Source organism: Adiantum capillus-veneris, chromosome 1 (genome assembly GCF_014529385.1).
Source record: "Adiantum capillus-veneris isolate H3 chromosome 1, ASM1452938v2, whole genome shotgun sequence".
Classification (NCBI taxonomy): Eukaryota; Viridiplantae; Streptophyta; class Polypodiopsida; order Polypodiales; family Pteridaceae; genus Adiantum; species Adiantum capillus-veneris.
Window position 1 is genome coordinate 110,090,125 of NC_140931.1, and position 27,947 is coordinate 110,118,071.

At 41.7% G+C, this 27,947-nt stretch overlaps 1 protein-coding gene and 1 pseudogene across 1 annotated transcript; one reads left to right on the plus strand and one right to left on the minus strand.

Moving 5' to 3' along the window:
• Positions 1-808: 808 nt before the first annotated feature.
• Positions 809-15,601, minus strand: LOC147465346 (uncharacterized; annotated as a pseudogene).
• Positions 15,602-20,511: 4,910 nt separating this feature from the next.
• LOC147465347 (uncharacterized) lies at positions 20,512-21,252 on the plus strand. The gene has a single exon (XM_086511570.1). It carries the CDS (start codon positions 20,512-20,514, stop codon positions 21,250-21,252), a length of 741 nt encoding a protein of 246 aa, XP_086367696.1.
• Positions 21,253-27,947: the final 6,695 nt, after the last annotated feature.

Consider the following 27,947-nt stretch of genomic DNA (forward strand, 5'->3'; position numbering starts at 1 on the left):
GAAGAATCCAATTTCACACTAAAGAGATCCCTTAGAAACTAGATTCAATGTACAAACCACATCTTCTAAAGCTTGAGGGCTAGGATTCATTAATGATGATAGAGAATAATTCACGCTCAACTTCACTTCACTGTTCAACAGGAAACTAATTGAATTAACCTTGAGCAACCTGATGTAGAACACTACAATTTTCAAAAAAATTATCAACCTGATGCACAAAGTAGACTCAATAAAACATGACAGCAAAATGTAGAGATTATCTCAAACACAGCAATCTGCATATAGCCTTATGTGAACACAAATTTTCAACCAAACACCAATGCAAAACATATAGCATGTCAGCTATAGTTCAATACTCCGATAAGGAAGGAGTCTAGAACAAATCCGGTGCATATAGCCTTATGTGTACACAACAATTTCAACCATATACCAATGAAAAACATTTCCAACATGTCAACTACAATTCAATACTCCGATAAGGAAGAAGGAGTCTAGAATAGATCCGGTCGTCTCCTTCAAACATCAAAACATGGAGACCCATGAAGGCAGCAGCCAACCCAAATGTTCCCGTGCCTACAAAGAGGTCGAGCACTGTGTCTTCAATGCAACTAAACAAGGATATTATGTACTTTGCCAACTTCTCGCCACGTTGAGTCCCACCTCGCCAAGGCTTTCCCTTGCGTACTGAAATATCCTCAAGGGGAACCCTGCATGATAGAGCAGCCATAAAATTACACATTGTTACCTTCATGCACATTCTTTCAAGATTAAATGTCCTATGCATAGATTCAAAGCATCAATTAGGTTCCTACACATCATATATTATGTCCTTTGCTAATTGAAAACCCTCCCCCAGGTCCATCTTTGCTAGCTGGTCCTCATGTACATCAAGAGTTGTGATTGGGGTGGATGATCTCACAAAGAACGATAGCATTAAACAAGACACCTAAAAGCACAACCACTCCAAATCATAAGAAGATATATCACTCAATACTTGGCCACAAAAAACAACCCAAACCAAATGGAGGGAGACTCACATGCATCACAATGTGCCCGATTTTGGTTCCAATTGGTGGAGTGCAATGGACAATCTGTCGTCGGAACATTGCAAACCCCAATCTGGTGGCTATACGCTCAATAGACACTCCTTCCTCTAGTGGATACAAGCAAACTAGATATCCCAAGTCAGAAAGGTAGAGGTCTGCCAGCTTGAAAGTGCTCTCAAATGTCATTGGGCCAAGCCTATTCCACCCCGGAACCTTCTTCTGGGAAAATCCTTCCACCGCTACATTAGAAGGAAAGTCAGCAATTATTAGATCAACACAGTTGTCTACTTGCTTCCCTTTAATCCTCCCTATGCTGTAGACAATAGTCAGTGCCTCAGATACACGAGAGGTCAGCTCCTTGCTCTTGACTGGGTTAGTCATTTCCTTCCACAAGTCCTCCACCTGAACATGAAAGCAAAACACAGTGCTTGCACACAACTCTTCTTTTAGGCGCCGACACGTATTTGATAGTGCCAAAGACATTTCTATCTTTTAGCCTTACCTGCTGGTTTCAATTCAGGTGGAACATAAGTGCCCTTGTTACTGGACGCTCCTAAGGTGGTTGTCCTTTCCCTTTCAGACTGCTGTTGTGCCACCAAGTATTTATTAACTATTTCTTTGCCGAGGTTTACTGGCATTGGAGGCCTCTTGCCACTAGTCCTAGATATTGTTGACCCAGTGGAGGCAAAGTGAGATATTGAGTCCCCCCCTTGCTCTTGATGTTTTGTTGTCCCCATCTGCAATTGTGTCTTGTGCAAGTCATACAACTCTAATTCCTCCTCTGGTGCCCATTGACCAAGCAAGTCCAGCCACCAAGGGTAGTGCCTTATCTCCACCTCACTCAGATGCTACATTAAATGTGCACTTGTCATGGGCCATGACAACATTATTTGCAAGAGGAGCTCATTGAATCATCAAAGAGCTATACTTACCCTACCAAGTTTCACATCTTGGTACATGTAAACCGGCTGGTCCTCCTGTTTCCAAACGTACTCCATGGCAGGTATTTCTGCTATATGTTTCTCAGAATGCTCTTTTCGGAGCCATCTACAAGAGATCAAACAGATGAAATGAGCCTCTACACCAATATAGTAAATGGAAGAAACAACAAAAGAAAGGAGTTGCACCTGTAAAGCACCCGTGTTGCAGCTGTCTTCAGGCCGGGCTGAAGATCAGGCTCATTAGAAAACTTTATTCCCCCCTCATTAGTCTTGAAAGCCTTTCGAAAGAACCTCATTCTACATAGCTGTACGTATGAGTTCCAATGAGATTCAGGAGGTGAAGGCACATGATCGAATTCCCTTATCTCTTGTATGAGTATACGACCATGGTCTGCCAATTGCAACCAAAATCAATACATATGCAGCCAATCACGAACCTTAGCTTTGTCATTTGGGAGTCCCTCCAAAGTTCTCTGGTTTGCATTGTGGTTTTCCAGCATGCACACAATCTGAGCTTTATTAGCATCGCTAATCATTGATGATCCTATCATGTTCAGTTTCTCCTCAGTGGCAATGTGCGTGGATGGCTCATGCCAAGGCAGTGACAACACAGCATTCCAATACTGCTCCCCATTGCTTGGGTCTGCAATCCTTGCAAACTTTGATGTCTTACCTCGATAAAGTGTCTCCACTGTTGGGGTATAAAGCCCAATGTGGTCGCCCAGGTAAGTGGGCGGGCCGCCAGGTATGTACACATATTCTTTTGTAAAAACCTAATAAGAACTCACTATGATCTACACATTACAGTAGAGCGAGTTCACCATATCGTCGTGCTCTTCTTCTCGCACTCTCTCTCGCATCGCACTTCCGCTCGTACTCCTTCAACTGGTATCAGAGCTCAGATCGAGGCTCGGGGCAGCACTGCAGGAGGCTAGAGTCACCAGCTCAGATTGGAGTGAAATTCGACAGGTAAACACACGGCCCCAAATATCGTGGGAGTCCCCAAAGGGCTTGGTGTTGTCAGAATTTCATTCTGAGGTCATCTCGGCCACCGTTCGGCTTCGACAAAGATCTACGCAGGCCATTTTCGACTACGTGATCTCAGCGGGTGTAGATCCGACTCTGCAAATTTGGGTTTTCGGCCTACGACTGCAGGTGCTGAGGATATCGACACTCCCAGAGTGTTGATTTTTGGCTGTCTACACATCGAAGGATGGCTCACAGTTCTTGGAGGCGTGTCACATACGACACGGGCGCATCTACACACAGACTGTAGGCGACATCCACTAGTTCATCAGGTAGCTTGTGTTTACTGCTTGATATTCCAGATTTCATCCTGACATTGCAGGTACTTCCACATGGGATGTATTGTCAGAGATGATGTATGTCTGTTGAGGGTTTGCTGGCTGTGAGTCACGCAGCAAACAACCGCCGCAGCGGTTAGAGCATACAGTGGGAAATTTGTGGATGTATGACTTTGTGGGAAGTCTATGTACTGTCAGATTTACTGCAGCCTTTGTTGAGGGTCGAGTGAGGTTTTATTGAGTTCGGGGATTCTCGAATGTTGAGATCCTTTCGGTGATACAGGTCTTGGAGCGATCCCTCGAGCACCCTTAGATAGGCAGCTAGGATGTATTGACTATGAGTTAGACAGTTGGGATTGCATCTTTGCTTTACTGCCGTTGAGGCATTGTCACAGTCTATGCTTACAGGACAGTGACAGGACAGTCAGAGACAGTACAGGTGCAGGACAGGTTTACCCGCAGCTTACAGTGTGAGAGAGACAGTGTTTTTTGAGCTGTTTTTTGGTCTGTTTTTTGAGTACACCAGAGCCATTTTACAAAGGAGACTCTGCCGAAATTTATGCAGAATCTAAAGCTTTCTTGGTTCATTTGACAGGTTGATATTGGTTCAGAGGTCAGTTTACAGGGGAAACTCTGGCGAATTTTTCCCAGGAAAGTAAACTACTGTGAAGCGTAGCTATGGCTGGATCACAAGACACTGCTCTTTACAATATCAAGAAGCTGGATGGAACCAATTTCCCATTGCGGAAGCAGCAGATTTGGCACGTGTTGGTACAAAAGAAGCAGATAAAACCTATAAAGCTCAAGGGGATAAAACCAGAAGATATGGACGAAGATGAATGGAGCGAAATGGATGAATTGGCACTTTCTACCATTATGCTGACTTTGGCAGAAAGCGTTTACTTCAATGTAGCAGACGAGTTGTCGGCTTATCAAGCATGGTTAAAGCTGAGTGATCTTTATGAGAAGCAGAGTGCAGCTTCACAGGTATACTGGCTTAAGAAGCTTGTTGACTTGAAGATGAAAGAAGGGACACCTATGTCCAATCATCTGAATGAATTCAACAGAATCTACAGTCAATTGTCAGCTCAAGGTGTCAAGTTTGATGAACCTGTTAGAGCTATGTTCCTGTTGATCACATTGCCAGAAAGTTGGGACACTTTTCGCACAGCTTTGAGTAATTCTGCACCTCTAGATGGTTTGAACATAGCAGGTGTAGAAGGAAGTCTGCTTATTGAAGAAACCAATAGAAAGACAATGGACAAAGGCAAAGGAACAGCCTTAGTTGTCAGGGGAAGGACCAAAGAAAAGTACAAAGGTGGAAAGAGGAATCAGTCTCGTAGCAAGTCCCGCAGTGCTAAAGGCAAGAGTGACATAGAATGCTACCATTGTGGCAAGAAGGGTCACCTGAAAAGAGATTGCAGAGAATGGAAAGCAGAGAAAGGCAAAGAGAAAGCTGAAGACCATGGTGAGAAGAACAAGTCCTCAGTGAAGATTCAAGAAATAAATGTGACAAACACTGTTGCAGAGGATGACAGTCTAGTGTCAGGAGACATCTACTTCTTGAAGAATACAATGGACTCAGCTCTTCTTACAGCATCTGATGGAAATGCACTGAGTGAATGGATTATAAACTCAGGGGCATCACTTCAAGTGTCTCCAAACAAGGACTGGTTTACCTCTTATGTGACCACTAAAGATCATGTTCGGCTAGGCAATTGGCAGACATGTGAGATCTTAGGTGTTGGAGATGTTCAATTGAAGTTTCATAATGGCTCTTTTTTCACACTAAAGAATGTGAGACATGTTCCCGCAATTACAAAGAGCTTGATCAGCACAGGTTTACTTGATGATGCTGGCTACGTCACCACTTTTGGACAGAACATGTGGAAGATATCCAAGGGTTCTATGACAGTAGCACATGGAGTAAAGTTTGGAGGACTTTACATGATTTATGTATCAAATGTCTCTAAAAATGTAATCAATGTAACCGAGCAGCCGAACGTTTCTTTGTGGCATAGCCGATTAGGACATATGTCCAAGAAGGGAATGGAAATCTTGTCTCGTTCTGGTTATTTGCCTGGCTTTTCATTTAATGATTTTGAATTCTGTGAACATTGTCTATATGGTAAGCAAACACAGCAGCCACATAAGCATAGAAGCAATAGAAGAGATACACACTTGGCACTTGTTCATAGTGATTTGTGTGGACCTATGCCTAACCTATCTCTAGGGGGAGCTTCTTACTTTATAACATTTATAGATGATTACTCGAGGAAAGTATGGGTTTACTTTCTCAAGCACAAGGATGAAGCGTTTAGTGTTTTCAAAACGGTTGTGACACTTGTGGAGAATCAGAGTGGCAAGAAGCTTAAATGCTTACGCACTGACAATGGTGGAGAGTATGTTTCAAAGGCCTTTCAAGACTTTTGTGAGTCAAAAGGTATAAAACGTGAACTTACTGCTCCTTACAATCCTCCTCAAAATGGTGTTGCTGAGAGGATGAATAGGACCATACAAGAGAAGGTCAGAAGTATGTTGTCTAATGCACAACTGCCAAATGGGTTTTGGGCTGAAGCTGTATCAGCAGCTGTTCATCTTGTAAATAGATCTCCTAGCAAGGTTTTGCAGAAGAATTCAGTGCCATTGATGGTATGGTCAGGCAAAATGCCCTCATACAAGTATCTCAGAGTCTTTGGCTGTGAGGCATATACTCACGTTCCAAAGGAATTTAGGAACAAACTTGAGCCAAAGAGTAGAAAGTGCATCTTTCTAGGCTATGGTAATTCCGGTGAGATGGGGTACAGACTTTGGGATCCCGAATCCAGAAAGGTTGTCCGCAGCAATGATGTTCACTTTAATGAATCCAAATATCATTCTAAACCAGAGAGGGTTGAGGAGATTAGAAGAGTTGTCTTCCAAGAAGATGGACCTGCACGTGCAAGAAAAAATGTCAGGGCTCAAGAGGAGCAAGGACAGGATAGAGTGGAACCACAGGTTGTGGCTGAGCCTGAGCCACCTATTGTGCATAGATCTGGACGTGTCACGCGACCTTCTGATAGGTTTGTTCCATCTATGAACTATGTCATGTTGACTAATTGAAATGAGCCTTCATGTTACAAGGAAGCAGTGCAAGTGAAGGACTCCGGGAATTGGCAATTGGCCATGCAGTCAGAGATGACAGCTCTGCATAAAAACAAGACATGGAAGCTAGTTAAATTACCACAGGGCAAAAAGGCTCTACCTTGTAAATGGGTTTACAGGTATAAGATCACCGCTCATGATAGTCAGCCAAAGTACAAAGCAAGGCTTGTTGCCAAGGGATTTAAGCAAGAACAAGGCATTGACTTTGATGAAGTCTTCTCTCCGGTGGTCAAGATGACTACATTGAGATGCTTTCTTGCATTGGTTGCCATATTAGATTTGGTGTTGCACCAAATGGATGTCAAGACAGCGTTCTTGCATGGTGATTTAGATGTGGAAATTTACATGCAGCAGCCAGAAGGGTTTGTTGAGAAAGGCAAGGAAGATTGGGTATGCCAGTTGTTAAAGAGTCTTTATGGCTTAAAACAATCACCGAGGGCATGGTACCATAAATTCCACAAGTTTATGCTTTTTCAAGGCTACAAACGTAGTGAGTTCGATCACTGTCTATATACAAAGAAGGCTAAGGATGGTAGTTGGCTGATCCTTATTTTGTATGTGGATGACATGTTGATTGCTGGCAAGCACTTGGAAGAAATTTCAGCTTTGAAGTCAAAGATGGCAAAATCGTTTGACATGAAAGACATGGGTGAGGCAAGTCATATACTTGGTATGCGCATTGAGAGAGACAGATCAAAGAAGTTGATTTGGTTATCTCAAACAGAGTATATTGACAAGGTTTTGCAACGTTTCAATATGGAGAAGGGAAAGGCACTGAGTGTTCCATTGCCACCATATGTGAAACTTAGCAAACAAGATTGTCTTGTGTCTGAGGAAGAACAGGCTGAAATGGATAAGATTCCATATGCATCTGCAGTGGGTAGTTTGATGTATGCAATGATTGCTACTAGCCCAGACATTGCATTTGCAGTGGGAGTAGTAAGACGAGACATGTCAAACCCAGGCAGGAAACATTGGGAGGCAGTGAAAGGAATATTGAGATACCTGAAAGCTACAAAGAGTATGCGTATATTCTATGGGAGTCAGGAGCTAAGTGTAAAGGGTTTTACGAACTCAGATTATGCAGGTGACTGAGACAACCGAAGGTCTACGTCAGGGTATGTCTTTACATTGGCTGGTGGAGTAGTATCATGGCGTTCTAGATTACAAGATTGTGTTACTCAGTCTACTATAGAGGCTGAATATGTTGCAGCATCAGAGGCATGCAAAGAATCAATTTGGCTTAATCGACTAGTAACAGACTTGGGAATCAAAGAAGAGATGCCTGTGTTATATTGTGATAGTCAAAGTGCTATACAATTGGCTTGCAATCCAGTTTATCACTCAAAGACAAAGCATGTGGATGTGAAGTATCATTTCATCAGGGAAATGCTCGAGGATAAGCAACTTCAGCTTGTCAAAGTTTACACCACAGAAAATCCTTCTGATGTACTTACAAAAGGACTTTCCTCAGAGAGCTTTGCGCATTTTCGCAAGCAGTTAGGTGTAGGGTAGTACATCACTTCTCTACATCTCTTGTATATTAGCTTGTATAGTAGGTACAAGCAGGTCTTTGGATGGTGAGCGCGAGGGTGATCTATTAGGTGTTCTTGGAGATTCTTGGTTGCGAGTGGGCAATTTGCCAATAATTGCTTGGAGTGGTAGAAGTATGGTTTTGATGGTTTGGATATGCAGTTGGATATGTGCCTTGGTGTGGCACTATGCAAGGGTGTTGCAGATGGACAAAAGGGACCAATGCAAGGTGCTTGACCCAGGCGGTTGATAACAACTAAAGAAGGGGGTTGGGCAACCCGTATGAACCAAGACGGCGGGTACCAGTGTACATATGGTAGGTGGTTTTCCAGGGTATAGAGAGTTTGTTTCTGATGTGCAGTTTTTTAGTGCAATAAGCCCATGTGTGGTCGAACATAGATGTTCAACGAGGGGGTGGGCAATGATGGTGCAGCCAAAGTTGGTCCGAGCTAGGAAATGGTCTATGCCAAGCAGAGGTAGCAGTCGAGTGCAGTGCAGAAGGCTAGGACAGGTGCCAAGGCCCTAGGCAGCCAAAGGGTAGCGGGAATGTATGCTTAAAGCGGTTTTTTAGGTCAAAAGTATGTTGGGGTATAAAGCCCAATGTGGTCGCCCAGGTAAGTAGGCGGGCCGCCAGGTATGTACACATATTCTTTTGTAAAAACCTAATAAGAACTCACTATGCTCTACACATTACAGTAGAGCGAGTTCACCATATCGTCGTGCTCTTCTTCTCGCACTCTCTCTCACGTCGCACTTCCGCTCGTACTCCTTCAACTGGTATCAGAGCTCAGATCGAGGCTCGGGGCAGCACTGCAGGAGGCTAGAGTCACCAGCTCAGATTGGAGTGAAATTCGACAGGCGAAGACACGGCCCCAAATCTCGTGGGAGAAATCGAAGGGCTCCGTGTTGTCAGAATTTCATTCTGAGGTCATCTCGGCCACCATTTGGCTTCGACAAAGGTCTGCGCAGGCCATTTTGGACTACGTGGTCTCGACGGGTGCAGAACCGACTCTGCAAATTTGGGGTTTTCGGCCTACGACTGCAGGTGTTGAGGATATCGACACTCCCAGAGTGCTGATTTGTGGTTGTCTACACATCGAAGGACGGCTCACAGTTCTTGGAGGCGTGTCACATACGACACGGGCGCATCTACACACAGATTGTAGGTGACATCCACTAGCTCATCAGGTAGCTTGTGTTTGCTGCTTGATATTCCAGATTTCTTTCTGACATTGCAGGTACTTCCACATGGGATGTATTGTCAGAGATGATGTATGTCTGTTGAGGGTTTGCTGGCTGTGAGTCACGCAGCAAACAACCGCCGCAGCGGTTACAGCATACAGTGGAAAATTTGTGGATGTATGACTTTGCGGGAAGTCTATGTATTGTCAGATTTACTGCAGCCTTTGTTGAGGGTCGAGTGAGGTTTTATTGAGCTGGGGGATTCTCGAATGTTGAGATCCTTTCGGTGATACAGGTCTTGGAACGATCCCTCGAGCACCCTTAGATAGGCAACTAAGATGTATTGACTGTGAGTTAGATAGTTGGGATTGCATCTTTGCTTTACTGCCGTTGAGGCATTGTCGCAATCTATGCTTACAGGACAGTGACAGGACAGTCAGAGACAGTACAGGTGCAGGACAGGTTTACCCACAGCTTATAGTGTTAGAGAGATAGTGGTTTTTTGAGCTGTTTTTTGGTCTGTTTTTTGGTCTGTTTTTTGAGTACACCAGGGCCATTTTACAAAGGAGACTCTGTCGAAATTTCTGCAGAATCTGAAGCTTTCTTGGTTCATTTGACAGGTTGATATTGGTTCAGAGGTCAGTTTACAGGGGAAACTCTGGCGGATTTTTCCCAGGAAAGTAAACTACTGTGAAGCGTAGCTATGGCTGGATCACAGGACACTGCTCTTTACAATATCAAGAAGCTGGATGGAACCAATTTCCCATTGTGGAAGAAGCAGATTTGGCACGTGTTCGTACAAAAGCAGCAGATAAAACCTATAAAGCTCAAGGGGATAAAACCAGAAGATATGGACGAAGATGAATGGAGCGAAATGGATGAATTGGCACTTTCTACCATTATGCTGACTTTGGCAGAAAGCGTTTACTTCAATGTAGCAGACGAGATGTCGGCTTATCAAGCATGGTTAAAGCTGAGTGATCTTTATGAGAAGCAGAGTGCAACTTCACAGGTATACTGGCTTAAGAAGCTTGTTGACTTGAAGATGAAAGAAGGGACACCTATGTCCAATCATCTGAATGAATTCAACAGAATCTACAGTCAATTGTCAGCTCAAGGTGTCAAGTTTGATGAACCTGTTAGAGCTATGTTCCTGTTGATCACATTGCCGGAAAGTTGGGACACTTTTCGCACAGCTTTGAGTAATTCTGCACCTCCAGATGGTTTGAACATAGCAGGTGTAGAAGGAAGTCTGCTTACTGAAGAAACCAATAGAAAGACAATGGACAAAGGCAAAGGAACAGCCTTAGTTGTCAGGGGAAGGACCAAAGAAAAGTACAAAGGTGGAAAGAGGAATCAGTCTCGTAGCAAGTCCCGCAGTGCTACAGGCAAGAGTGACATAGAATGCTACCATTGTGGCAAGAAGGGTCACATGAAAAGAGACTACAGAGAATGGAAAGCAGAAAAAGGCAAAGAGAAAGCTGAAGACAATGGTGAGAAGAACAAGTCCTCAGTGAAGATTCAAGAAATAAATGTGACAAACACTGTTGCAGAGGATGACAGTCTAGTGTCAGGAGACATCTACTTCTTGAAGAATACAATGGACTCAGCTCTTCTTACAGCATCTGATGGAAATGCACTGAGTGACTGGATTATAGACTCAGGGGCATCACTTCAAGTGTCTCCAAAGAAGGAGTGGTTTACTTCTTATGTGACCACTAAAGATCATGTTCGGCTAGGCAATGGGGAGACATGTGAGATCTTAGGTGTTGGAGATGTTCAATTGAAGTTTCAGAATGGCTCTTCTTTCACGCTGAAGAATGTGAGACATGTTCCCGCAATTACAAAGAGCTTGATCAGCACAGGTTTACTTGATGATGCTGGCTACGTCACCACTTTTGGACAGAACATGCGGAAGATATCCAAGGGTTCTATGACAGTAGCACATGGAGTAAAGTCTGGAGGACTTTACATGATATATGTATCAAATGTCTCTAAAAATGTAATCAATGTAACCGAGCAGCCGAACGTTTCTTTGTGGCATAGCCGATTAGGACATATGTCCAAGAAGGGAATGGAAATCTTGTCTCGTTCTGGTTATTTTCCTGGCTTTTCATTTAATGATTTTGAATTCTGTGAACATTGTCTGTATGGTAAGCAAACACAGCAGCCACGTAAGCATAGAGGCAGTAGAAGAGATACACAGTTGGCACTTGTTCATAGTGATTTGTGTGGACCTATGCCTAACCTATCTCTAGGGGGAGCTTCTTACTTTATGACATTTATAGATGATTACTCGAGGAAATTATGGGTTTACTTTCTCAAGCACAAGGATGAAGCGTTTAGTGTTTTCAAACCGTTTGTGACACTTGTGGAGAATCAGAGTGGCAAGAAGCTTAAATGCTTATGCACTGACAATGGTGGAGAGTATGTTTCAAAGGCCTTTCAAGACTTTTGTGAGTCAAAAGCTATAAAACGTGAACTTACTGCTCCTTACAATCCTCCTCAAAATGGTGTTGCTGAGAGGATGAATAGGACCATACAAGAGAAGGTCAGAAGTATGTTGTCTAATGCACAATTGCCAAATGGGTTTTGGGCTGAAGCTGTATCAACAGCTGTTCATATTGTAAATAGATCTCCTAGCAAGGTTTTGCAGAAGGATTCAGTGCTAGAGATGGTATGGTCAGGCAAAATGCCCTCATACAAGCATCTCAGAGTCTTTGGCTGTGAGGCATATACTCACGTTCCAAAGGAATTTAGGAACAAACTTGAGCCAAAGAGTAGAAAGTGCATCTTTCTAGGCTATGGTAATTCTGGTTAGATGGGGTACAGACTTTGGGATCCCGAATTCAGAAAGGTTGTCCGCAGCAATGATGTTCACTTTAATGAATCCAAATATCATTCTAAACCAGAGAGGGTTGAGGAGATTAGAAGAGTTGTCTTCCAAGAAGATGGACCTGCACGTGCAAGACAAAATGTCAGGGCTCAAGAGGAGCAAGGACAGGATAGAGTGGAACCACAGGTTGTGGCTGAGCCTGAGCCACCTATTGTGCGTAGATCTGGACGTGTCACGCAACCTTCTGATAGGTTTGTTCCATCTATGAACTATGTCATGTTGACTGATTGCAATGAGCCTTCATGTTACAAGGAAGCAGTGCAAATGAAGGACTCCGGGAATTGGCAATTGGCCATGCAGTCAGAGATGACAGCTCTGCATAAAAACAAGACATGGAAGCTAGTTAAATTACCACAGGGCAAAAAGGCTCTACCTTGTAAATGGGTTTATAGGTATAAGATCACCGCTCATGATAGTCAGCCAAAGTACAAAGCAAGGCTTGTTGCCAAGGGCTTTAAGCAAGAACAAGGCATTGACTTTGATGAAGTCTTCTCTCCGGTGGTCAAGATGACTACATTGAGATGCTTTCTTGCATTGGTTGCCATATTAGATTTGGTGTTGCACCAAATGGATGTCAAGACAGCGTTCTTGCATGGTGATTTAGATGTGGAAATTTACATGCAGCAGCCAGAAGGGTTTGTTGAGAAAGGCAAGGAAGATTGGGTATGCCAGTTGTTAAAGAGTCTTTATGGCTTAAAACAATCACCGAGGGCATGGTACCATAAATTCCACAAGTTTATGCTTTCTCAAGGCTACAAACGTAGTGAGTTCGATCACTGTCTATATACAAAGAAGGCTAAGGATGGTAGTTGGCCGATCCTTATTTTGTATGTGGATGACATGTTGATTGCTGGCAAGCACTTGGAAGAAATTTCAGCTTTGAAGTCAAAGATGGCAAAATCGTTTGACATGAAAGACATGGGTGAGGCAAGTCATATACTTGGTATGCGCATTGAGAGAGACAGATCAAAGAAGTTGATTTGGTTATCTCAAACAGAGTATATTGACAAGGTTTTGCAACGTTTCAATATGGAGAAGGGAAAGGCACTGAGTGTTCCATTGCCACCATATGTGAAACTTAGCATTCAAGATTGTCCTGTGTCTGAGGAAGAACATGATGAAATGGATAAGATTCCATATGCATCTGCAGTGGGTAGTTTGATGTATGCAATGATTGCTACTCGCCCAGACATTGCATTTGCAGTGGGAGTAGTAAGACGAGACATGTCAAACCCAGGCAAGAAACATTGGGAGGAAGTGAAAGGAATATTGAGATACCTGAAAGCTACAAAGAGTATGCGTATAAGCTATGGGATTCAGGAGCTAAGTGTAAAGGGTTTTACGAACTCAGATTATGCAGGTGACTCAGACAACCGAAGGTCTACGTCAGGGTATGGCTTTACATTGGCTGGTGGAGCAGTATCATGGCGTTCTAGATTACAAGATTGTGTTACTCAGTCTACTATAGAGGCTGAATATGTTGCAACATCAGAGGCATGCAAAGAATCAATTTGGCTTAATCGACTAGTAACAGATTTGGGAATCAAAGAAGAGATGCCTGTGTTATATTGTGATAGTCAAAATGCTATACAATTGGCTCGCAATCCAGTTTATCACTCAAAGACAAAGAATGTGGATGTGAAGTATTATTTCATCAGGGAAATGCTCGAGGATAAGCAACTTCAGCTTGTCAAAGTTCACACCACAGAAAATCCTGCTGATCTACTTACAAAAGGACTTCCCTCAGAGAGCTTTGCGCATTTTCGCAAGCAGTTAGGTGTAGGGTAGTACATCACTTCTCTACATCTCTTGTATATTAGCTTGTATAGTAGCTTCTCTCACACTTAAAGTACCACATTGGACTTTAAGTGGGAGGTTGTTGGGGTATAAAGCCCAATGTGGTCGCCCAGGTAAGTGGGCGGGTCGCCAGGTATGTACACATATTCTTTTGTAGAAAGCTAATAAGAGCTCACTATGCTCTACACATTACAGTAGAGCGAGTTCACCATATCGTCGTGCTCTTCTTCTCGCACTCTCTCTCGCATTGCACTTCCGCTCATACTCCTTCATCCACGTTCCTTATAATCTTGTCACTGCTACCTTTGTCATCAATAAGAAGCCCCTTTGACTGCTCTTCAATTTTTTGTTCCATGTCATCCTTGAAGATTAGCCAAGTCATGATTTGAATGGGCAATGAAAACCAGCTCTTCTTACCCCGACCACCTTGAATCCTCATCTCTGATTCCACCCATGCTTTGTCCTCTTCCTCCAGGTAGGACAAAAGTGTGCTCTTGTCAGACTCACCTAGCTTCCTAAGCTGGAACAGTCTATCCCCAAATGTGGTTGGCACAAAGGCAAACTCGTTTATCCTATGTCAGACAAACATCAAAGAAAACGAAATTTATTAATGGCAGTTCATTCACAGTAAATTTATTAATGGCAATTCATTCACGGTAAAGACTAATGGAGCTTACTTGTTTAAGCGTGACAGGGAGAAAATTAATTCTCCAACATCTTGCTTCCTAAACTCTAGAAAATTGCATAAAACACTACAGTGCTTGCTTGTTCTAGAGGATTGTGCTGAGGAAAAATCAATACAAGTTTTACAACCAGCTATGCAGGAAATTCAAAATGGCTAAATATGATCTTACCCTCAGCTATGCAAGCCATCCATGCTCGATGTCTGTTCTTTCCATCCAAAATATGCAACATTCTGCCTGTAAGATAGGGACCCCACTCCTCGCTCTGAAGCAATTCCTCCTCGTACCTCTGGTTCAATTCCTCCTCGTACCTCTGGTTCAATTCCTTCCACCCATCATCCCAGCTCTCATGCATTGCATCTATTAACAAAGTCTGTTCTCCCTCCAAATCATAGATACTGACGGTGAAGGCCCCTTTGCTGGGAATATAGCCACCCATTTTCTTGAAGCTCCTTGACATAGTCCTCTTTGTAAGTGGGCTAATCTTCCTAATTGCCTCGGTTGGAAGCATTCTGCATAGTGGGACCATAGGGGGTGGTTGGACGTGCTTCACTTTGATCCTCTCCAAAAATGCCTGTGGCGTTGAAGTTTCCAAAATTTTTCCATAGATCTATATCTTTTTCTTTCCTGTGGTAGCCGGGTCTAAGGTAGTGGTCTGGGTGGAGACACTCTCAGACTGACCATCGTCATCCGCCTGGTCAGGCCCAGCTACACTGACAGCTACTAATTCTTGGGCTTCTTCGGCAAATTCATCCTGATCCCCTGAGCCATCTTCAGTTCCAACAACAATACCCACAACTTGGTCTGGGTTAGGAATCTCTTCCATGACAACATCAATAGTGTCGGCATGCTTCTCGGGGGACACTTCAGCTTCGTGGTCAGGACTGCTTCCTTGGAGGGATGTGGTAGCTTGATCTAGTGTACTGAGCAAATCACCCCTTCTTGCGAAAGTCCTTGAGCTACCTGCTATGCTAACAGCCTGTAAAATTTTCCTCTTTTTAACCATTGGAAGTTTGGATTCAATAACTAAGCAACATTTAGCTTTCATGCAAACTGACCTTGTCACCCATGACATCTAGTTAGTATAACACGACAATACCAAAGCTAACCACACACGCAATACCAAAGCTTGTCAAGTCGTTCAAGACCATTGGCCCACACACACAAGTGATTGTCACAAAGTCATTGCCCCCCACACACAAGTGCCTATCACAAAGTCGAGGCTGACCCGTCATCACGGAAAAGGCAGCTCCACTATAAATATAGTTAAAACAAGGTGGCTTTTAGAGAACTGTGTCTCCACTATAGTTAAAATAGGGCGGCTCCACTGTAAATATAATTAAAACAGGGCGGATTTTTGAGATAGGGTGCAATTTTGAGAACTCGTCCATTTGTAGCCGGCCCATTCAAATTCCTACATTTTGCAATAGATGCATCGGTACGAGCAAAAGAAAACTACGACTAAAAAACACAGATCATCGAACACTCAAAGACCCAAACTCATTTTCATCGGCATCAAACCTCCAAGTCATCAAGGCATCAAGACAATGGAAGAAGGTCACAGGTAAAACCTAATGTCGGACAACCCTTCGCTGCTCCATGGCGCCTTTCCAAGGTGGACAGACTGCAAAAACGTCCGGGATGTCTTTGATTGTTCAAATGCGCTCAACGCAATTGAACAATCAAAGATTATTCACTAATCACTTCGCGCAGAGATGCACGTTTATAAGCTACCATGTCATAGTTTATAAGCTACCAGGTAATAGTTTATAACATTTTATTCCTATCTAAATGCAAGCCATTGCTATCCTGCAAACCATAGCCATAGTTGACCACAATGCTCTACTTAGCATTAGCATTTTTTCGTAATGAACATTGGTAAGAACTAGATACGACTAATGCAACGAATTAAATACGACTGATGCAGCCTTCGATTTGCAATATCCTTTCGACACAAGTGGAGTTTGGTGATCTTAATAGAGCATACCATAAATAGATAACTTACCCTCTTTACCAGCTGGTCAAGAGATCCATAACTACATTCTGCATGTGCTTAAAGTCATCTGAGATATGCAAACCTACGCTCACTCAAATTAATGGAGGCAAGAAAAGCCATGCTGCAGAGAAGTATACGAAGGCTAAGGTACACACGATGGCGCTTTGAGGTTCTGAGTTGGCCTCATCAGACACACAGAACATGGGAAGTGAACTTTCAAAAACCAAGCATGCTCATTTTGCTGAGTTTTAAGGTTAGAAAAAATTCAAGCAAAGAAATTCATGCTGGGTGACTCACTTTGCTGCGTGGTGAAAACGCCTTGAGGGGGCTGCATGGCATGAGAAATGCCTTCTTCATCTCCACCCAATCTCCACCTGTTTGCCTACTCTGGTTGCAGCTTTGCTTCGTCAAATGATCACCTACCCTGGGCGGCCACCTGAGCTCTGCTTCGTCAAATGATGACGTGAGCTTTGTCAAATGATCACCTAATCTGTGCGCTCTGCCATGGAAGACTACAATGTCAATGTCTTTGCCTTTGTTGAAGATGATGGAGATGACATGGCAGGGCTGGTTCTGTTTCGTTTGCAGTTTGTGGAGCCAAGGCAGCTAGGCACGTATTGCAAGGCAGATAGCTGCGTATTGCAAGTCATCTGGGCGCGTATTGCAAGGCAGGGGCATGGGTGCGAGAAGGAAATTCGTAGAGCCACAATGGCAAAGGGAGGGAGGGCATCCTCTGTCCGATAGGGAAACTGGTGAAGGCATGAGTGCAAAGCAAGGCAGGGAGCAGGGCCTCCTCTTGCAAGCAAATGTGACGAGGGTGGGTGAGGGATGTATTGAGAGCTCGTGGGAACACCTTGGAGGAAAAAACCCTTGGGCGGCCACGTTTCTTTACCCGTCCTCTTGAGTGACCTTCAATTCTTTTCTGCGGTTCTCCTTGACCTTGCCCTGCGATGTCACCCAGGGGATGTCATACCTTGCTCCCGAGATCCTTCCTTCATAGAATGTACGTAGCCCTGTGCGACTAGCTTCACCCTGGACACACCAACGACCCGCCTTAATTACTTGATTACTTGATTTTACTTGATATAGCCGCCTTAATTACTTGACCCGCCTTAGTTAATAGCAGGTCCCTGGTCGTCTAAGAGGCATGTAGTGTATTTTAAGACGCATGTAGTGAATTTTGTGTATTTTTTGGAGCACTGGCATGTGCGCTGGTTTTTCTAAAATTAATTTTTTCATTTTTATGCAAAAAATTAGATATTTGATTATAGGTGCACTGCCAAAATCTTCTTGGGAGACCTCAATGGTGCTGCAATAGAAGTCCCTTTTCTCAATGGGGTAGCAATTGTTTCTACCTCATCTATGCATTGAAATCTGGTCTCTCAAGCAAGCTCTAGTGAAATTGGAACGGTTCAGTTGTAGGTATTGGCAAAGTGTGATGGGGTTCTGCAACCAGTGTCTGTTTTGCAAAGGAGACTGGGGCTTGATGATGATAGCTACTTTCTTCTCAGCTGTGATTTGTCACAATACTATATTGCAAGCTTGCATTCTACCAAAGTAGAGTCCAAGCTTGGTGCCTCCAATCTTTCCCCAATGTGAGTTGGTACACACTTGTCAATCCATGATTTATTGGATTTCTTGTTGACCTATTTCTTCTGTTTGGTGCAGTATTTTGGAGGAGGAAATTAGAGACAACACTCCTTCAAACAAACTTTTTAACAATCCGACCCTATGTAGTGCAGAGCCAATTGAAGTGGAGGATGATGATTTGTCATCTAATATATCATCCTTCAAGATTGTCAGACGGTTGACTCCAAATGACATTATCCATAGAGTTATAGCAAAGTGCACGTTGTTGGGGAGGGTCCGTGAGCTGCGTGCAAAAATCCCAAATAACACAATCTTTGAATTGGTGGATGGATGTCAAATGGAGGGCATGGAGCAGAAGTACGACGGTAACCTCTGGACCAAACCTCAAACTCAGACAAGGGCCCTCAATGACTTGACTCTTCACAAAAGCATGTGTGGTGGTTCACTGAAATGTGTGAATGAGCGTTGTCCATTCTTTGCAAGGAGAGGGTCAGCCAACAAGCTTCATTGGTGTGGTCAGCTTCTTAAGTCTCCCATAGTTGGTAGCTATGCTTGCGGGAGCTTTGGTAATATAGAGTGCTTCTTTTGCAAGCATACCCCTCTTTGCATTGGGACATGTCCTGCCATTGCTTACTACTTTATGCCCAAAGGCACATCACATTCTCGACTTTTTATCCACTATGGGGAACACTCTCATGATGTTCGCTCAGGAATGTTCGTAAGCTTGTGTCTCAGGTTGTTAGCATGGATCATAGTGCGGGGCCAAGGAGAGTACAAATGAAAATTGGAAAGGAAATGGTACTTCGTGCTTTCACACATCAGGACAAGGGACCATCTGAGTTTATGTCTGAGCAGGAGTTGAGAGAGATGTCAAGAGAAATGGATGCATTCGTGAACCTTAAGAAGTAGGTTCAACTAATTGTACTACTCTTGACAACTTGACATTGATTTGTGCTAATCTATCATGGTTCTACTTGACAGGTTGAAACAAATGGTAGTGCAAAGTAGATGAGCAAATAGACCTGCAGGTGATGGGTTTGAGGCAATTCTTGAGTTGAAGAGAAAATGTCATTTTGAATTCTTTCATGGTTCTCGATTCCCACTACAAGAAAATTCAGGGGACGAGAGATGATTTATATTCAAAATGTCCACAACCGGTGAAGGATCAGGGGTTAGCATAGTGAAAAGGATGGCCACTATTGGTACCGGTGATCTTAGGCAATCTTGGGTCTGTTTTGATCACGTGCACAGAATTGAGGGTGGCTGGCATACCATGGGGGCGCATGTCTATGATCAGTTGTAAGTATTGATTTGGCCTAGCTCAGTGATGTAAATTTTGTGGCTAATTTCCATTTCACCATGTTTGTGCAGTGTTGCAGAGCTGCTTACAATTTCCACTTGTGAGTTTAGAGAGGAGGACGAGGTGGTGCAGATTATGTTCTGGGAGAACTTAGTAAGGGTCGTGATAGAGCATGGTGGTAGAAAACCGCAATTTGCAGTGTTCATGGCTGATGAACTTCAGGTGAAAATTGGCGTGCAGTGAGAGCTGTGTTCAATGATGGAAAGGAGATGGTCGGTGGAGAGAGATCTTGCCTTTTCCATTGGAAGGAAAGCCTCAGAATTCATATAGATCGATATATTGCATCACCCTTTAGGGCCACCCATCTAGACATGTGTGAGAGCTGGAGAAATGCATCTACTAGGTTTGATGCACTTGAGCATTTTAGGCGAATAAGGGCATGGTGGACAACAGGGAAGGCATTGGATAGCTCAATTAGGAAGCTTGAGAGTTGGCTTGGTTGGTGGCATCACAGGGCTAGTCGTTGGGGCAACTTTGTGCTTGTGGACAATGGGCCATAGCCAATGCACTGGTGCCAAGGACTAATCTTTCAGAATCTAAGCATGGTTCATGGCTCGCTGGAGAGGGGTATAGACATAAAATTAGTATGTATGATGCATGCATCAACGACCTTGTCAATGCGTACTTTCAATGTGCAAGGCAGCTTGCTTTCTTTGAGGGGAAACTAGTTGGAACGGGGCCCACTCTAGAGGTGTTGATCGATAGAGCAATATCACGACAGGCCAAAACACCATCACCGGTTGAAACTACAAAGGTAGTGGATGATGCAATTTCTGGGACTCCAATGTTTTCGCAACGAATCAACTTTAAAGGTGAAAAGAAGACCCTTCGGGTCAAGAGGTCACTAGATAAAGAGGACAACAAAGATGACGCAAGGTGCAGCCATCGTCCGGAGTACAACTATGTCACAGTAGACAGACAAGAAGCTATCGTTCATGGAAAGGGTAAAGTAGGAGACAATGCTGAAAGCCTATTGCATGATCTTGAGGCATGTGAGGTGGAAGTGCATCCCACCATGTGGGAATTGAGGAGAGTGCCGATGGCGAGTAGGATCAAGTGTAGCAACTGGGCATCTGGAAAGAAATTTGATGCACTTGTTCCCGGGGGTGAGATAGCACCATGCTTCTGGAGTGACTGCCAGATGGTCCAATGGAAGAAGGAGAAGTTTTGCTACTTTTGCAACACAGATGTCAGACATTGCTGGAACATTAGTAAGGTTGTGCTACATGCTCCTAGTAGTCTTCCCACAATTTGGCCGATTGAAAAAGGGACACACATGAAGATAGTAGAGGCAAAGAAGTTAGTGGTTGGAGGATTTGACTTTGGTTTTCCATTGACACAAATTCAGGCAGTCATCGATTCCACAACCCCACTGACAAGTGACCCAAATGTAGAGGAGAGGCAGCGCCTTCCTTACAGACCAGGTGTGTCAAAGCTTGCATATACACAAGTAACTTATGCATTGACTCGAAGAATGCATGTGGAAGATAATGTGGTGAAGAAGATTGGCATTGAAGAGGTGTTCAAACTGAAGGTGTGGAACTCAGCGGATTCAGATCTAGAGCTGATTGATGTTGTGGTTTGGAAGAATCCATCGTGCTCGTGCAAGGAATTTCAAGAACGTGTTTCTTTGAAGAAAAGATATCTTGCATGTTCACACTTATACTATGTGTTCCTGATAACTCTTGGTCAAGATGTGCACGTTAGCATGCATATTCACCAAAGCAAAATAGCTCCCAATATTGTGCATGATATGCTCACACAGGCCAAACGAACCTAAGCAGGTTGAAGGCTCAAAGGTTTTGTGACGATTATTTATGTCCATCTCGCAAGGATTTAAAACTAAGAATATCTTAGTTCTTCGATGTGTCTATTATTTATGTCCATCTTGCAAGGGTTTAAAATTAAGAATATCTTTGTTCTTCAATGTGTTGACCCAAAGCAATATTTTTATGAAAAAAATATAATTTCATATAATTTTAATTCATTTTGACATCTACATAGCAACATTTTTGTGAAAAGGTATAATTTCATCTAGTTTTATTTCATTTCAACTCTCTCTCTCTCTCTGTGTTTGACTCTCTCTCTGTGAAAGAACCTTAAGAGCCTTGCTCACTGGCTTTGTTGCAAACTTGCAAAATTGATCATTTGCTCATTTTTATGAAAAAATATAATTTCATCTCATTTTGACATCTACATAGCAAAATTTTTGTGAAAATGTATAATTTCATCTAGTTTTATTTCATTTCAACTCTCTCTCTCTCTCTCTCTCTCTCTCTCTCTCTCTCTCTCTCTCTCTCTGACTCTCTCTCTCTCTCTGTGAAAGAACCTTAAGAGCCTTGCTCACTGGCTTTGTTGCAAACTTGCAAAATTGATCATTTGCTCATTTTTATGAAAAAATATAATTTCATCTCATTTTGACATCTACAGAGCAACATTTTTGTGAAAAGGTATAATTTCATCTAGTTTTATTTCATTTCAACTCTCTCTCTCTCTCTCTCTCTCTCTCTCTCTCTCTCTCTCTCTCTCTCTTTGACTCTCTCTCTCTCTGAAAAATAACCTTAAGAGCCTTGCTCACCGGCTTTGTTGCAAACTTGCAAAATTGATCATTTGCTCATTTTTATGCAAAAATATAATTTCATCTCATTTTGACATCTACAAAGCAACATTTTTGTGAAAAGGTATGATTTTATCTAGTTTTATTTCATTTCAACTTTAAAGTTATGTGTGTGTGTGTGTGTGTGTGTGTGTGTGTGTGTGTGTGTGTGTGTGTGTGTGTGTGTGTGTGTGTAATCTTAAGGGCTTTGCTCACTGGCTTTGTTGCAAACTTGCAAAATTGATCATTTGCTCGCCTAGTTGTGCTTGCTTCAAGGCCATCCCCGCATTCTTGCAAGGAAGGTCCCTAATATTTGGTTGTGAGAGCTTGTGAGGAGGTAGCAAAGGATTCACTCTATGAAGTGTGGTGTCTTGTGGTGGTGAATACTTAAAATGCAGCCATAGAAGACTCTCTGTCACCCTCTTGTGTGCACATAGAACTCTCAAAATAAGAAAAAGATGAAAACATCCAAGCTTTAATCATATCTAATAAAGGGTAGGATGAAAGGATTTATTGATGCTTTTATAGATCATAATCTTTATCTTTCAAACAAATCCCAAATTGTTCTTTGAAAGATGTAATTCTGTACTCACAAAGATGTATATATTTTGCCTAGCGAGTGGAATGAGTTGTATTTATAAGTCTTCATGGTTCATAATCAATCAAGACTCACCCTCTAGAGCAAAATAAATATGTGCACATCGAATGAGTTAGAATAATCTAGGAGGGGTAGAATAATATGGAGTGGAGAGAAAAGAATTTCTTTGTAGTCTTTCAGGTCCAAAAAGAAATACAATTCTTTGTTGGAAATGAAGTTTTTTACTTAAACACACATTAATCCTAACAGATTTTACATTATGGAAAGGGTGAAAGTTGGCATCGTGTGGGCTATTCATTTAAGATAATGTAAGCATATAGAAAAAGATATTGTTATGGTTGGTAGCTAGAGATAGAGGTAGAGGCTTATGTAGAGATAAATAGGTGATTATGGAGCAAAATAATTGGAGAAATAGATTAGTAAAGAATGTAAGGAAGAGAGATATATATTTGGTTAGAGAAGGAGATAAAGTTAGATATAAGGTTGGATTAGAGATGGAAAAGAAAACAACGAGAAACCAACAAACCTCAAGTAAAACACATCTTACTTGACAAACCCTTCGGGAGTTATCCCCGCATTTTGATGGAGAGAGAAGAAGAGGGAAGACTTAAAAGCCTTGATTGATGCACAAAGTTCAAGTCCTTCTTTGATTAGAGTTGATCTTCCAAAGATTTCTTTCAAGATTGGCTTGGATTCCTCAAGAGCAAGTGTAGACTTAGGCTTATGTTTATGGCTAAGTACAATTAAGCATTAATCCTCTCACTCACTAATGAATGATTTTCAAGGAAGATAGGTCCTCTTCTATAGGTTAAGGGAACTTCCAAGGGTTACACAAGAAAGAGAGGAGCCAGTGTGAACAAGAACTGACAAAGTTTGAAATGAGATGGCCGTGCATGATGTGGGTAGATTGGGGCCCACCATTTTGAGCGTATCTCCTCAACCGTGGTCCAAAAAAAAAAAGGGATAGAAAATACAACTCATAAGTTACGACCTCTATTTTTTATACTTTCTCCAATTTGGACTGGAACCTTTTGTAAAAAATCATCAAAATAGGGTACCTTTCTGGCAACAAAAGTCTTCTTGTGGTCCCCTTAGCTTAGACTTTTATTTGATTCTAATGGACACCTCATGCTATATGAAAGCATGACATTGCTCATTGACAAAGTTTTGTAAGCATCCTTGCAATAATTCATTAAAATAGGTGTATCTTTGAAAATCATGCAAGGTAGCGTCCCACTAGGATTTGATACTTTCCTAGTAGTTATAAGAAAGGAATATGAGAAAAATATATAGAAACATAGAAATATATATCCTAGAAATTATCTTGTATATAAGATTTAGCTAGAGTGTGAGATGATAATGAGAGTAGAAAGAAACAATCAATTCTTTTTGTCCCCAAGTTAAAGAGGCGGGGCTATTGACACTTTTTTCCATAGTACTTTCTAACGGTTAAGTAAGAATACATTAGCCTTGAGATAAATAATAGAATGGGATAGAAAGCTTATCTTTATACTTAATTATGCATATGTCCATTATGGAAAATATACTTATGTATCTAAAAAATCACAAAATAAATCTCTTGGCATTTGTTTCCCTTGCCACTTTGGGCATCCGTTTGTGGGTGATAGACCTTGTGCCTAGGTTCTCAAAGAGACCCTTCCAAAAATTAGTGGTCATTCTAGGATCTCTGTCCAAAACTATAGATGTTGGAAAGACATAGTATTTTAAAATCTGGGATATGAAGAGGGTTGCCATTTGGTGTGCCTTAATAGTCTTTTTGATATGTATAAAATGTGTTTGTTTGCTAAACCTGTCGACTATTGTCCATATTTTTGTATTGCCATGGAGAGACTTGGGCAATCTAAACATAAAATTCATGGATATGCTTTCCCATGGAAAATTAGGAATTGGCAATGGCTAGACTAATCGAGGCTGCTTTCCTCTGTCATACTTTGTCTTTTGGCATACCAAGCATTTTGAAACATACTATTGCATGTTTAATTTCATAGTGGGCCAATAGAAGTAGGTTGCTACTTCTCAAAGAGTAGGTTGAATCCCTCTATGCCCTACATAAGAAGGAGCATGGGATTCATACATTACTTTCTCACAAATAGAGTTACTAACACATAGCCTATTGTCATACAGGAGATAACCATCCTGCAAGGTGAATGGTTCCTCTTTCTTCCCTCAGGTAAGGGCTGAAATGACATCCTTGAAATTGGGGTCAGTAGCATACTCATCTATCTTTAAAGATAGACCATTGTGATTTTCTATAAGTACGGCATTTTTTCTTGGCCATCATGATAGTGCATTGGCCACTTGATTGTGCTTGCCAGCAATGTGAGCAATATGAAAATTAAATTGTGAAAGAAAATTTGCCCACCTCATTTGTTTGTTGGAGATCTGGGTTTGCGTCATAAAATACTTGAGGCATTGGTGATTCGTGCGTAGGATGAATGGAGTCCCCAAAAGATAGTGCTTCCATGAGTCTAGGGCATGTAGAACAACTAGTAGCTCCTTTTTATATATGCCCAATACCGCTCATCATAGTTGATTCTTCAACTCTCATATACCATGCCCTTCTTGAAGCAAAACTGCTCCAAGTCTGTAATGAAATTGATATTTTATTATCTATTGCAGGTGACAGACGGAAAAGGCTAAGGGTTATGCAAAAGGATATCATCTTTATGGACATTTTATTATTTAAATGCTCTTTATGAGCTAAGTCCATTTAAGTCCGGTCAGCCACTGTGTATTCAATTTTGAGCATTGAAGAATCTATAAATAAATACGTGCAAGAGGGAATTGCTCACTCTTGCACGGGGGGAGATTACACCCAATCCACGTTGTCGTGTTGTGACACGTACATAGTGGAAAGAAATACTACAAGATCTATCTTACAACTTTTTAAATACATAAGTATATTTCTTATAATGTACATATAAATATCTAAATATAATAATAAGTTTTCTAACTCATCCTATTAATACTTATCTCAAGGGTAACATATTCTTAATTTACCATCAGAAAGTACTATGGGAAAATCCTCAACAACTCCACCTCTTTAACTTGGGGCAAAAAGCATTGGTTCTTTCTTTCTACTATCTCATTATGATCTCACACGCTAGCTAGATTCTATATGCAGGGTAGCTTACAATATATATATATTCTATGTATTTTTCGTATATTTCTTATAGTTCTTTTTAATAGCTACTAGCAAGGAATCAGATCTTAGTGGGACACTAGCTTGCATGATTTTCAAAGATGCACTTATTTTAATGCATTATTGCAAGGATGCTTACAGAAATTTTTCAAGAGGAAATGTCATACTTTCATATTGCATGAGGTGTCCATTGGAATCAACTAAAAGGCTAGGCTAAGGTAACTACAAGAAGACTTTTGCTGCCAAATATGTACCCTATTTTGATGATTTTTTTGCATAAAGTTCCAATCCAAATTGGAAAAGCTACATAAAATGGAGGTCGTATCTCATGAACTGAATTTGTTTTCCCTATTTTTACTTTTTTATTTGGAGCCACGGTTGAGGAGATATGATCAAAATGGTTGATCCCAGTCTGCCCACATCACGCAGGGACAACCCATTCCAAACTTTGCCATCTCATGTTCACACTGGCTCTTCTCTTTCTTGTGTAACCCTTGGGGGTTCCCTTCACCTATAAAAGGGGACCTCTTCTTCCTTGAAAACCATTTGAGATGGAGTGAGAGGATTCATAATAAATTAGCCTTTAGTCCTACACTTGCCTTTGAGGAAGGCTAGCTAAACTTGAAAGCATCCTTGTAAACATCAACTCTAGTCAATCAAGGCCGAAGTCTTGTATCTCTTTCCATCTTCATCAGATTCGAAAATAATCTTGAAGGGGTTGATAAGTAACTTGTTCTTTTTGCTTTGGTATTTTGTTGATGTTTTTTGTTTTTCATCTCTAGGCCCAATCTATACCTCCATGTCTTCTACTACTTCTACCTCTACTCCTATCTCCATCTCTTTTGTGTCCTAATTATTTCTCTTGAAGACATTCAAGAAAAAAATCTCTATCAACAACCTTCTTGTGAATAAATACTAGTGCACAAGGTACATCTCTCCCCGAAGTATCCTTATTGCCTACGGGCAAGAATAGAGATTGGGAGGGAAACTTCTCTTCTCTTCACTTCTCTCATATCTACATTCTGCACATACTAGAGTTATCCTAGATGAATAATCCACATGATGTGAATTTCTATCACTTCTACTCTATGCAATCTATTGCAATTAACGTATGGATTAGCCGTAAAATACACTTTCAACAACGTGTAGTGTTTCTCTTTGGCCCAGAAAGGCTCAATGAAATACTTCTTTCACCGGATCCCATCATACTACACCTTACAGACTATAACTTTTCTTTTGACTTAAGTGTATTTATCTTGCTATGAGCCAAGAGGATTTGTACACACAATTATTCCCAATCACTAGACAAACCATATGTATTATGGTAAGCAAAAAATTATAATTCCAAAGAACAATCATAGCCTGTTTGGTCAGCAAAGATTTATCGCCATTAAGTCATCTATTAACCCTTTCATATTGCCCATGATACGATACAACCATAGCCTTGATGTTTTCATCTTTTTGTTGTTTAGATATGCTCTTTTTTTATTCTTTGTTTGTATGTGTGAGTGCAAGAGAGAAAGAGTGGGGATTCTTTCATTGCACTTTTTTCCAAACCCTAGACTTCATAGCATCTATGGTATAACTCCTTCATATAGTTTTTGGAGTTCTCTCACAAACTCTCACAGCCAAAATCTAAGTACTTTCCTAGCAAGACTGCAAACTCTTCGTGAGGTTGCCTTGATTGACCATGGTTCAGAAATAAATATAATGTCAAAGAGTCTCTACAACAAGCGCAAATGGTCGATGGACACAATCATGTTTTGATGGTGAAAGTGGAAAACATTTCATCTGGTGAATTGTATGCAGCATGTCCAAGTGTGAAGGTGACAATAAATGATGTAAAAATTGACCAAAACATCTTTGTACAAGATACATCTTTATATCATCTCATCCTTGTTCAGCCCTACATTGTGGGAGTTTGAATGGAAACAACGATAATGGACGATGGTTCAACATATGCCAGGATACAAAGCAAAGATGGTAAACGTGTTGTTCAATTTCTCACAGTTTGTGTAAACCATGAAAGAAATTGTGACAACCTCAGAGATCATGCTCTACCAAAGGTGAGCAAAGAGTTTCATGACCATAGGGAAATGATGGGTTTTGGCCAAGTAC